The 12,243-nt window shown below is 42.6% G+C and overlaps 2 protein-coding genes across 4 annotated transcripts; one reads left to right on the top strand and one right to left on the bottom strand.

Moving 5' to 3' along the window:
* Positions 1–1,475: 1,475 nt before the first annotated feature.
* fgf1a (fibroblast growth factor 1a) lies at positions 1,476–4,468 on the top strand. 3 transcript variants are annotated; one of them, XM_084550492.1, is made up of 4 exons: positions 1,476–2,050; positions 3,485–3,588; positions 3,696–3,787; positions 3,872–4,468. In XM_084550492.1, the coding sequence occupies exons 1-4, from the start codon at positions 1,882–1,884 to the stop codon at positions 3,885–3,887; spliced, it is 381 nt and encodes a 126-aa protein (XP_084406618.1). In that variant the 5' UTR covers positions 1,476–1,881; the 3' UTR covers positions 3,888–4,468. The 3 variants fall into 3 exon arrangements, with proteins under 3 accessions (XP_084406618.1, XP_084406617.1, XP_084406616.1); XM_084550491.1 differs by having other exon boundaries at positions 3,696–4,468; XM_084550490.1 differs by having other exon boundaries at positions 3,660–4,468.
* Positions 4,469–4,593: 125 nt separating this feature from the next.
* Positions 4,594–11,834, bottom strand: ndfip1 (Nedd4 family interacting protein 1). Its single transcript, XM_084550489.1, has 8 exons — positions 11,464–11,834; positions 10,035–10,128; positions 8,012–8,151; positions 7,825–7,912; positions 7,530–7,654; positions 7,347–7,413; positions 7,145–7,253; positions 4,594–5,947 (listed from the first exon to the last, which is right to left on the bottom strand). The coding sequence occupies exons 1-7, from the start codon at positions 11,497–11,499 to the stop codon at positions 7,147–7,149; spliced, it is 657 nt and encodes a 218-aa protein (XP_084406615.1). The 5' UTR covers positions 11,500–11,834; the 3' UTR covers positions 4,594–5,947; positions 7,145–7,146.
* Between the last annotated feature and the right edge of the window lie 409 nt (positions 11,835–12,243).

The following is a 12,243-nucleotide window of genomic DNA, read 5'->3' as shown; positions in this document are numbered from 1 at the left end:
ATATTATAACAAAGTTTTAAGCGAATGGGAATGGCAGCAACTCGTAAAATGCAGATGCCTGAGGCGCATAGTGTGCCGAGGTCGCCATCTTTCTGCAGAGTCGATCACTACAGACCTCCAAACTTCATGTGGCCTTCAGATTAGCTCAAGAACGGTGCGTAGAGAGCTTCATGGAATGGGTTTCTATTCCCGAGCAGCTGTATCCAAGCCATCACCAAGTGTAATGCAAAGAGTCGGATGCAGTGGTGTAAGGCACGCCACCACTGGACTCTAGAGCAGTGGAGACGCGTTCTCTGGAGTGACGAATCACGCTTCTCAATCTGGCGATCTGATGGATGAATCTGGGTTTGGCGGTTGCCAGGAGAACGGTACTTGTCTGACTGCATTGTGCAAAGTGTGAAGTTTGGTGGAGGGGGGGGGATTATGGTGTGGGGTTGTTTTTCAGGGGCTGGGCTTGGCCCCTTAGTTCCAGTGAAAGGAACTCTGAATGCTTTGTGGGAACAGTTTGGGGGTGGCCCCTTCCTCTTCCAACATGACTGCACACCAGTGCACAAAGCAAGGTCCATAAAGACATGGATGAGCGAGTTTGGTGTGGAAGAACTTGACCGGCCTGCACAGAGTCCTGACCTCAGAACATAGAACACCTTTGGGATGAATTAGAGCGAAGACCGCGAGCCAGGCCTTCTAGTCCAACATCAGTGTCTGACCTCACGAATGCGCTTCTGGAGCAGGAGCGCATTTGCAGTTACCGCTCGCCGCCCGAGAGAAATAATCTGTCATGTTTGAATGCTGGCTCATGGAAAATGCTGCAAACAATGGAGATTAGCCCTGAGTGCCCGAGAGAGGCTCCTCTCAGCTCCTCGAGCACAAATGAGGTCAAATTCAGGCAGGCCTTTGCTTCAAATAAGGCTGAGAGGATTCACAAGCACCGACTCCACATACAGTTAAACTTTAGATGCTACTATTGATTATAAAATAGGAATTAAAAGCCTCAAGAATAATATTAGAATCTACTTTCTGACAAAGTCTCAGAAGTAAAGAGAATTCAACGTGGTTTCACAGAGACAGTATTAAAAAACTAAATATCTGATTCTGCTAAGTGACTTGGTCCGACCTCACTACAAAACTCCAACTCTTTTCTGACTGTATTTGATTAAATCACTTTGGTTTTACTCCCAGAGGCTCTATAATATTATCTTAGTTTGATTCTCTGAACACACCGTTGTTTTCTGAGCTCTGGCGCGTTCTGTGATTCAGAACCGAGAAGCGTTTAATTTATTTCAGTCACATCTGTTCAAGCCACACAGTCCAGATGGATGTTTAAACTTTTAACAATGTTTTTTTATTTACTTTCTTATCTATTTATGAATATTTATTGTTAACAAGGGTCTGTTTTCATGGATTTTAATGCGGATGGGAGATAAAATTAGTTAAAGATCCTTAAAGGTCCTGATAAAATCTGATGCACAACATTATTATGTTGCTTCCAAACTTCAGTTCCATTACTAGGTGTCCAGTAAACCTACATTAATCATCTAATCTTCATTTAGGAATAGTTGACCATAGATATAGTAACTAATAATGTAGGTCTTGACATTATTACCGATGGTGTTGTTTTATTATGCATTACTTTTAATGGATCCATAACGGGAGTGATTTCCCTCCACACCATCACCCAAGTTGAAGGTTGAGGCCAGGAGTCGGGGGCGCGCATGCAGCTGCTTGTGTGGTCTCCGCGCACGTTCGCGAGCATGTAAACACCTGAACGCCGCAAGGGGACTGAGGCCGATGCTTCGCACAACATACGAAACAAAAAAAACCAAAAAAAACCCAAACATCCATCGCTGCTGCTGAACCACCTGCCGTGGAGTTTTCGAGCTGATGGCGGATGAAGCGATGTTCTCAGCGCAGGATCGGGCTGTGGACGGCGGCCCGCTGCGGCTCGACTACCGGCGGCTAACTCGGCTCTACTGCATGAATGGCGGACACCACCTCCAGATCCTCCCCGACGGGACGGTGCAGGGCCAGAGGGAGGACGGGGACGCTCACAGTAAGAAAGACACTGCAGCACACAGCGCGCTGCACATCCTGCTCAGGGCCTGCAGCGTGATGCGTTCACTTCACTTGCTGCAGGAACCAAAGTGCCCTTGCGTCGATTTTAACTCCTTCTTCAGGGAGACGCAGCTGTGATAGGTTAAGTTCAAGACGTCCCACAACTTCAGATTCATACAGACTCTTAATGTAGGAAAGCTTACATGAAGAAACAGAGGGAAATGTTTCAGAAAGTTTGATAATAGCAGAAGTACACATTATAGGGGACACATTTTTATGTTTGGTGCAAAGGCATCTTTTTATTCAAATCCTTCTGCTATTGACAGAAGATGAGGCTATATCATAAAAATATAGGCTATTCAGTAAAGGTCACAAACATTAGGATGCTTGTTGGTGATGGATTGTAACTGAGCAGAACCACTTTTGCTTGGATATAAATTCAGAGTTCTTAATTGAGCGTTTTCATTTTACATCACTTCATACTAGTACTACATCTCAAAGCTAGATAGGGGGAGGGACACACACACAGCAGTTAAACATGCTATACAGTAATAGCACAGAATTGCATGACTAGCAGTAGATGGGAAATTAGAGGGCAAGAGCTCTGTGCCAGAGAAAAGAAAGTGGAGGATGCGAGAGAGGAGAGAGAAGGAAGAAGGAGGACGTGTGTTTGGTGCATCGTCCCCCAGCAGCCTAGGCCTATAGCAGCATAACTAAGGGATGGTTTAGTCCAGCCCTAACTAGGAAAGTCTTAAGCCTGACCTTAAAAGTAGAGAGGGTGTCCGCGTCCCGAACCCAAACTGGGAGCTGGTTCCACAGGAGAGGAGCCTGATAGCTGAAAGGTCTACCTCCCATTCTGCTTTGTTTAAAGGTCTAAAGAAGATTCCTGCTTAGGCAGAAGGCAGTGAGCCCTCTTAGTAGTTAAGTGCTTTCCTCAAGGGCACTTCAGGCATGGTTGCTCACTGACTCCATCCTTGCACATGATGTATTTCTGTAGATGACTCTACCAAACAATGCATCATCTAGTAAAAATGATGAATTTTTTTTAGAACTGAAGAAGCTGCTTGGATGATGGTGAAACGTCTTTAAGATGACTCAAACGAGTCCAGCTGCCTTTGTTTAAGCCTCGTTCTTGAATGGCCTGGATGGACGAGATCCTTCACAGTCATATGCCATTACTGAGTCAGTAATATAAATCTGTCTGAACACACCTTTAAACACTGGTACTCTGACTAGTGCTGCAATTCACTGAAGATTGGTTGTGAATGATGAGAAAGTAGATGAGCACTAGCCTTGTAGGTGCTGCATAATCTTCTGATCAATAACGACGTCTGCTGAGAAGGAAATGCACTGTGCTCTTTTATTTCTTAATATAATACGTTTCATGCTCGATTGTTGTCGTTATTTAACTTCAGGCCTTTTCTCCTTGTAGCTGTTTTAAAGCTCAAAGCTGTGGAGAGAGGCGTCGTGGTCGTCCAAGGAGCAGAGGCCGAGCGATATCTGGCCATGAGTGACGAAGGCCGTCTGTACAGCTCAGTGAGTGTCCATAGCTGTGTTGTAGATTACACCTCATCATTCAGATGTGTCACTTACTCATTAGTATTCAGATCTATCTTGGCTCTTGTTTTGTGTCTCCCCCTCAGCCGACAGTGACTGATGAATGTTACTTCCTGGAGAAGCTGGAGGAGAACCACTACAACACGTATCAGTCGCAGAAGTACCAGGACAGGGGCTGGTACGTAGCCCTGAAAAAGAACGGAAAACCTAAACTCGGCCCAAGAACTCACATTGGACAGAAGGCCATCTTCTTTCTCCCCAGGCAGATGGACGACTGAAGACGTAACAGGAAAAACGCGTAGCCGTGCCTCGATCAAAAAAAACAAAAAGGACCGGACGCTGCTTATTGATGGCTGTCAACACGTTAGAAGTGCGTTTAGCTCTGACGCCACACTGTGCCCTCTCATCTTCTTTTCGTTCACGCAACATCTTTTTTTTTTATTCGATCGAAGTAGCCGTACGTGGGACAAAGAAGAAAAATAGCAGCGATTCTGTCATACCAACAAAACTTGAAGTAGAAGTCTTTACTTTTTTTTTTTAAATAGTATATTAAAAATAGCTTTAGTAACATTTAATGTGAGGTCTGAGGCAGGAGGAAGTGCCTCCGGGATTTAAACGTCCCATTTTCTCATAAACTGCTGAATTTACTTGAATGAGAAATGACAGTTAATGGATGTCACGTGCTGCTTGTAGTTCGACTTGTCATTTATATTTGATTTTGGAGGTGAAATACCTCAGCAGATAAAAAAAAATAACTTGAAGGTCACAGGCCAAAAAGTCGTGGATGTCGTGGACGTCGTGGATGTTGTCTCATGTCTCCAACAGTTACACTTTACTGCCACTAGGTGTCGCCTTACAATCACTTTTAAGCGTCTTAATCAGTAATTTCAACATTCAGTTGCTCCACAATCCCGACCATTACCTCATATCTATTCTGAGAATTAAAAAAAAAAAACTCAAAGAACAACACAGACGACCCAGGAGACGCATTGAAAGTGACATTTATTTAACACTAAACATTTTCTGTACAGTTTCATAACAACAAAACCCCAAAGGCTGCCACTCTACATCACATAGAAATAAGCGTAATTGGTCTGTAATCAAAGCGATGGCATAAGTATGAAGTTAACCCATGATTCAAGCTGTTCAGTGTGCTATAGATGATGAATAACAGAAACTAAAAAATCCTGCATCCGGTTTCGTTGCTTCGTGTGTCTGTGTCTTGATAAAACGTCCTCCGGGTTTTTATTGGTTATGTTTCTAAAAGTGCACCTGCATACAACATTCTTTGATATAACCGATGCCAACAAGATCGCCGACTGTTAACAACGTATGAAGAAGAAAAAAAAAAAAGAAGAAAATAAAAAATAATCTCCATCTGTTAATTAAATCTTAAGGCAAAACCACACCTGGAAGTGGAACTGAAGTTATTTTTTAAGCTCTTAGATAATTTGATCATTAACAGCTAGAACTCAGAAGCCAAGACCAGAAACTGTGCACATATGTTCTTGAAGATCATCTCGGTTGACGTCGCTCTACGAATATTCCACGTCTTTTTGTGTTACAGAGCACCTCTGAGGTTTGTCAGCGATCAATGGTCGTCTAATATCACCTCTAACTTGAATTCTCTTTCCAGGTCGGATAGCTTCACCTGATTTAACAAAACACCCAACAGGTAAAATCCTAACCTCCATCGCATGGTTGTAATTTCGGTGTCTTCCACTGACACTGTGTTTGAATCACAAAATATGTTTCACTAAGACTATGCCCCCCTAAAGATGAGAAAAGCTGCAGGCAACACTGCCCCCTCCTGGCTAGAAACACTGATTAAAGCCAACAGGTGAGGGGAATACGCAGTATGATGTGTATATTAGCGCTGAAAGCCTAATGAAAGCTCGCTCGTTTAATCTAAAAACAGCAGATTAAAACCAGGAAGTGAGATTATAAAGTGTGTCGCATGCTATGGCGAGTCTACAGAGTGCTGTGCTAATCAATACCGGTTGGCTTCGAGTGTCACCAACATGAGACTTCTCCCTATTTATTGACCTCGAGGGCAGACGCATGCTACCACCAAATGATATAAGGCATCACTTATACATTACAGACAGATGTAAATAGCACTTAACATTCGCCACTAATGAGTACACTGAGGGACTATTACTGTTAATCATTTTCCATTAATAAAGTTTCAAAACAAAATAAAACAAGTGATATAGTTCCTGAATATTTTATAAGTCTTCAGTCACCTTCGTCTAGAACTCGTCTGGCTGAATTCAGATGAACTGTCTTTTCATTTTAAACTCTTCTTCTTCCTCTTCGTATCCGAATCTTCCACATCCTGAATTTATGCCATGAGAAAACAAATCACGTTGAGAGATGAGTTGTACCTTTAAAACAGTTCAATATTTAAGTCTGTGTTGTAAGCTCTGTAACTTCAGGTCCCGGGCATGTCTTTTATTTAATCTATTTATGTTAACTACACGACATATGTAGACCAAGCTGATATGGATTTATCCTTGGTTACACCGGGGTCGCCACAGAATTATTAATACTGGCTAAAACGTCTTCTTACAGAAATGTAATTTAATGCACTTTAAGTCATTTTTGCAGTTTGACCCTGAAGTTTCACAATAGATCAAGTTTCTTATCAGCGGCTCGTTGACGTCACCTTAACGGCCCCGTTCAGACCTTGCGTTAACATTTGTTCTGTAGAATCACACGTGACTAAAGAACAGATGTGAACACACATCAGGACGCATGGTGGTGAGCTGAGACACATTTGACCACACAGTGTGTGCCACATTAAAGACCGCCTACTCAGCAGAGGTGCTCTTGTGTTAGCTATTAACTGACTAAATAATAAGGTGACCAGATTATAGGTGGTAATCTTCTTTGTGTCTCTTGACTTTTAGGTGTAGGTGGACTGCTGAGTCCTGACCCGAAGAGCTGTCTCTCTCCTGTGTTCAGCCACGCATTTGTTAATTGGTTGTGTAGTTTTCCCAGCGTACAGGGCTGTGCATTCCTCACTCCACTACATAGAGTGTGGACCTGGGGCGAACACATTTCTGCCTCAGTCTGCACGGGGATGTGAAAATTCAGATGCCCACTAAGGAATGACCATGCTCCTTCTTGAGTGCTGAGTGGTGAAACGTCTCCAAGAAACCTCAAGCATGTCCAGTTGTCTTCGTTTTAGACATTAATGTTAATGCCATTTAAGCAACCGTAGTATAGAAAGCTTAGTTTCACCTTTTCAACACTCTGCAGTTTGCAGATTGTCGAGGTCATATCTGCTCTCAGATGCTAGAGCACACAGGCAGCCAATCAGAAACTAGTCTAATAAGGATTCAAAGAGCTGCAGATTGGTGATGAAGGCCCTGATTGGTTTACTTAATACAGACAACTCGGTAAGCAATGCTGTCTAACCATTTAAACTCTTAATCTCACCTCTCACTGTTACTAGAGTAAAGTACATGTTAATGTCTCCAGTGTGACACTTGATTTACGCAGTGATTGCATACGGACTACTATACCTTACCTCTAATAGATGAAGAGTACCCTTGTTCGGGGAAGAGTGGCGTAAGTGGGGTCGGCCAATTTACGCACCCTGGAGTAGTTAACAAAGCCTCTGATAAACAGCATGAAACCTGAGCGCAAAGAAAGATACACAATGGATGAAACGTTGTAACAGAAGATAATCATTTATAATATTAATTTATAAAGTCATGTCCGTCACTCACCCAGGGCCAGGAACACCCACCACAACCAGTACTGTCCGTCAAAGTAACCAGGGAAATAGGTGGAGAACTGCAGAAACATAAAGACACGCTGATCACAACTATTCAATCAAAACATTAAACATGATGCGTCAGTAACACAGGAGCCGAACCGGTTGTGCTCTATTTTGAATAAACAGTTCTTACCCTGACAATGAGAACCCATTTGATGAGGGACAGACCAAAGCCTGAGATGGCCCCGTATCGACCGGCGGCCGATGTGGTCAAACAGAACGACAGGAAGAAGCCAATCCAGTTGAAGAGGAATGCCACTGGTGGCAGAAAACAGTAATTAATACAAGTCATCAAACTGGTTGGCAGAAGCTCTCAACAACAATAACCACTGTGCGGGTATTTAAAGGTCAAATGTACACCAGAGTGTTTATTCAGAAGCAACTACATATCAAATGTTAAAGGAAGGAAGCAGGAAGCCATTTCTTACTGAAGAAAGTGAGCATGAAGATGCCGTCATTTCCTATTCGCAGCTGGTCAGCATCTTCAAAGTCGTCTCTGGCCACGAAGTCCTCCTCCTGCAGCGACAGCAAGAAACACGAACACACGTTAAGACAACCTGCGTTTTTAAACTCTGGTTTGATTGACGAGACCCAGAGTCATTAGACGGCAGGTACCGTGACTCTTCCGGTGACCAGGGGGATGGTAGCCTCTGCTTTGCTTCTCTCGGCTTCATCGTAGGAAGGCAAAGTGGTGGCAACGTTGTAGGACGGCGGGTTGGGAAACCTTCCTCCTTCCTCCTTGTATTCAAAGAAAGCTGCAGGTGCAATGAGAAAGCTAGTGAGTGATCCCTCCTGAAATTAACTGATTCATTATACTAAACATGTCCCTGAGCACGCTGGACATTTCTTACTACAGTTCCAGAAATAGAAAAAGACATTTCTCTGTGACTTCGACTGGGAAGTGGACTGTGACTGACTCTAGGCACCTAAGCACCTAAAACTACTCCAAGTGTGCTAACTACTCTTTGTATGAATAAGTGGACGGGTTAAATGCAGGGACACCTCTGCACAAACCGTCTACCTTCACATCCAAGGTGTTGAATATTCTGACAATCAATAATAATCTCCAAATGCTGTCGTCCTTCTGTAAAATGTCTTTATCAAATATCCTACACTTGTAATTCAAATAGTCTGTGATCCAAGTGCCAGGTTCTTCATGATCTCTGCTGCTGTTTCTAGTCTGTTTTTGTTGAGTTTATCCACAACTACGTGGTCTAGTCTGCTCCATGTCTTTCTGGGACTGAGTCATACACTTTTTTACATTTCCTGGCTGACGGAAGCCTGAGGTTTCTTTTTTTTGATGAGGTAACAAAAATAGAGTGCACACAAAATATCCCTGACTTCTTCTCTGAGCTCACTTTACTTCTCTTTGCTATTTCTACATAAAAGTCAGCATCAACAGCTGTACCAAGTCAATTATCCTGTAGTTCACATTGGTGGTGAGGTATATCCCTACTCTAATAACCCGATTTATTTATTTATTTATTCTTTTTAGTGGTAGAACATCTGTGTTTGGCGTAGCGCAGAAGAATACTTTTTGATCCCAGTGTAAACTGAACTTACTATTTATACCTTTTGGCAAGTCACTACAAGCAGATCATTTCTGTAGGGACCATTTCATCACCTCCACTAACAGACAGAGAGATATCGATGGTCAAAAGCCGTTCTCTAAAAAGGACAATCTGTCTTTATCTAAGGAACGGCAAAGCTGAAAGCCAGTGACTTCTGACTCAGCTGTCTTGAACATTTTTACTGCTGACCGAACAGAAATCTTCTTTCACTTCCTTCACAAAGGAAAGCAGCAGCAGCAGCAGCAGCAGTGGCTCAGAATTTTAAAAGCAGACCGGGGATGGATGAGTTACAACAGGAGGAAAGACATTAGTCGTATATGTGCCCATTAGGGTTTATGCTCTCCCCACGCAAGCCAAGAACCTTATCTGGGTCATTTGGCCGCGATCCAGGAGTCCTCCTTTGTGTTGTTCAAACACTAACAGCACTGAAACAGATCAATGCACTCGCCCAGGAAGAGCTCAAGGCTGCTCCCACTTATGCAACACGTTGACCTATGCCCTCTTGAGAGGAGAGATTAGAAACATGAGACTGTTCTTGCACACAGGCTTTTCTGCTTTACAACGTCTGCTCACTTGCCACTTCATTAGGTACACCATTTAAAACGATGGACGCTATTATAACGCTCCTGCACTAAATCTCATGACTGGTATAATGTTCAGTTTATGTTCAGACAGCATCAGAAAGGTGATGATTCAACCGTATGATCATTTTGGAGGATACAGTTTGTGGTGCTGTGTGTTTCTGTTATTTAGTCTAGCCCACTGACTAACATGGGATTGTCAATATAATGGAAACTTGTGTTGGTGCAACACAATACAAGTCAATAGTCCTTCAATAGCACTGATTATATCAGGCGTGACTTGTGAGGCACAGCTGTCATATTCTGCATGAACATAGGCCTCTGTGTTCACAGTGTTTACTTTCTCTTAGACACCTGTGCTGCTGCTGCTGTTGGATGCATGACTTTCACATAATAAGTAAACAGCTGCACTGATATTTATGGATTTAAATAATTGAAAACTGAATTATCAGACGGTGTGTGACAAAGCTGTAAAGCTTTTCTGACCTGCATTTGCTGCAGCAACGCTGCTGTAGGGTGGTGGTGCATCCTGGGCAGGACCCTCCTGGGAAGGCTGGGCCGGTTCCTCCTCGTTCACCAGCTGAAGAAACGTTAATAAATGAGAAAAACAAACTTAAATGCAATGCAGTCCTCTCCAAAAACTTGTTGATGATGATGATATTTGTAATGTAAGATAACAAAGATAGTCTAGATAGATTGCCAGTTCATTAGATAGATAGATAGATCCTCTAATTTATCTCACAGTGGGGAAAATGCATTTAAATGTGACAGTCCTGCACTAAATTCATGTTTCATGAAGGTCATGGTGTTCAGAATTTTTTGAAAATAACATATGTGTTGATTCCACTGTGTTTTCATTTTAGAGGCTGCGATTTATTGTACTGTTGAGCTTTACTACGCTGTACCAACCCATGTTTCTATTATTTTGACATTTCCATGTTAGTCAGTGGGCTAAATAACTCAATCCAGGTTATTAGCACCACAACGCACATCCTCCAAAATGAGCATACAGTTCATACAATTACCACCTTTCAGATGCCGTTTCAACATAAACTAAACATTATAACAGTCATGAAGGGGGTTTCTGTGTGGAGTTTGCATGTTCTCCCTGTGTCTGTGTGGGTTCTCTCTCCGGGTACTCCAGCTTCCTCCCAAAGACATGCTCCTTAGGTTAACTGGTGGTTATAAATTGTCTGTAGGTGTGACTGTAAATGGTTGTCTGTGTCTCTGTGTTATCCCTGCGATGGACTGGCGACCTGTCCAGGGTGTACCCTACCTCTTACCCAATGACAGCTGGAACCGCTGTTCATGGTTCTAAGTTTTATCTCCCAAATATAGAAAAACACATCTGTTACTAATTCTCATTTAAATAAAACAAAATCCCCTCTGATCATCACCAAAAAGAGATCAAACTACACTATAAACTGTGCATTTCAAACATCATCTGCGTATAATACCACGTAGATATCAGAGCAGGGTGCTGGTTGACATTTTAGCTTCTAATCCGTCTCTGGAGGACTGATCGGTGATTTCAGGACGGTCTAGTAATGTACACGGCCCTGAATCAAGGCTAAACAAAGTGACACTACACAGCTATCCTGTTAAGGCCAGACACTACCAGCTGACGTTACCAGCAACTAACTAGCAGCTACATGAAAATAGCTCATATCAGCGTCCGGTTACATATGGAAAAATATATAATAATACGTATAATAGTTTGAATCTGCGCAATTTGGTTTGTTGTATGATTGAAATATGTGTATCCACCCCGGGCCCGACCGTTATCAAACGACGGTTAGGCTTGTTATTCAGTGACAGGCTAATGTTGACTAGTGTTAGCTGACTGGGCAGCAGCTAGCAGCTAGCAGCTAGCTGTTAGCTTAACGTTTTAGCGTACCAGCAACCTGTTACCTACCTCTTGATATCTGACGTTGCTGTTTTGTTCTGCCATTGTGGACGTGGAGCGAGATATTTCAAACGTCCTGTTCCTGCTTCCGCCGTGAATGTGAGCAATGGAAAAAGGTTTCGACGTGGAAATAACAAAAGATAAGGCTGCTTCCTAGTCGGCCATCTCCTTCCTTCTCCCACACTCCTGAGTCCAGGACGGCAGCAGCTTTGATGCGGCTTCACGTGACGTCGGAAATTTCTCAACTCTATTTTTTTTTTTAGGTCAAGAAAGAGCCAACAAAAGTGTAAATTTACACATTAATTCTTAAGAGCAATCGTTGCACAATATCTTACGTAATTTAAAAGCTGAGACACACTGTAAAATATACTTAGTTAAAAAAAAAAACTTGAGCTAAACTGAGAAAAGAAAAGGAGATACTTCATTGTTCGATGGTGCACAGGGATTTAAGTGTCTTGCTAAAGGGAACGTCAAAAATGGATGCCAAAGCACTGCTCAATCCGTCCTGGGATTCAAACCCTCCGCTCCCAGGTCCACCTCTCAAACCACTAGGCCATAGCTGCACCCACCATCAAAGCTGAATGTATATGTTTTAGCGACTTGACTAAAGTTTTATTGTACATATATACCATAGATATGATCAGTTTATGTGTGAAGGGCATGTTGATGTTGAAAACGGCAAAGTTTATTAGAAATTTTGTATGTAATCTATTTAAATAATAGAAAAATCTGAATTTTAGTCTGATATGTTGTGGCCCAAAGTACAAGTAGCAGTAAATTGCTGTAGAA

This window comes from Chelon labrosus, assembly GCF_963514085.1.
Source record: "Chelon labrosus genome assembly, chromosome: 8".
Taxonomy (NCBI): Eukaryota; Metazoa; Chordata; class Actinopteri; order Mugiliformes; family Mugilidae; genus Chelon; species Chelon labrosus.
The sequence above is the reverse complement of the archived record's forward strand: the minus strand, read 5'-3'. Positions and strand labels throughout refer to the sequence as shown.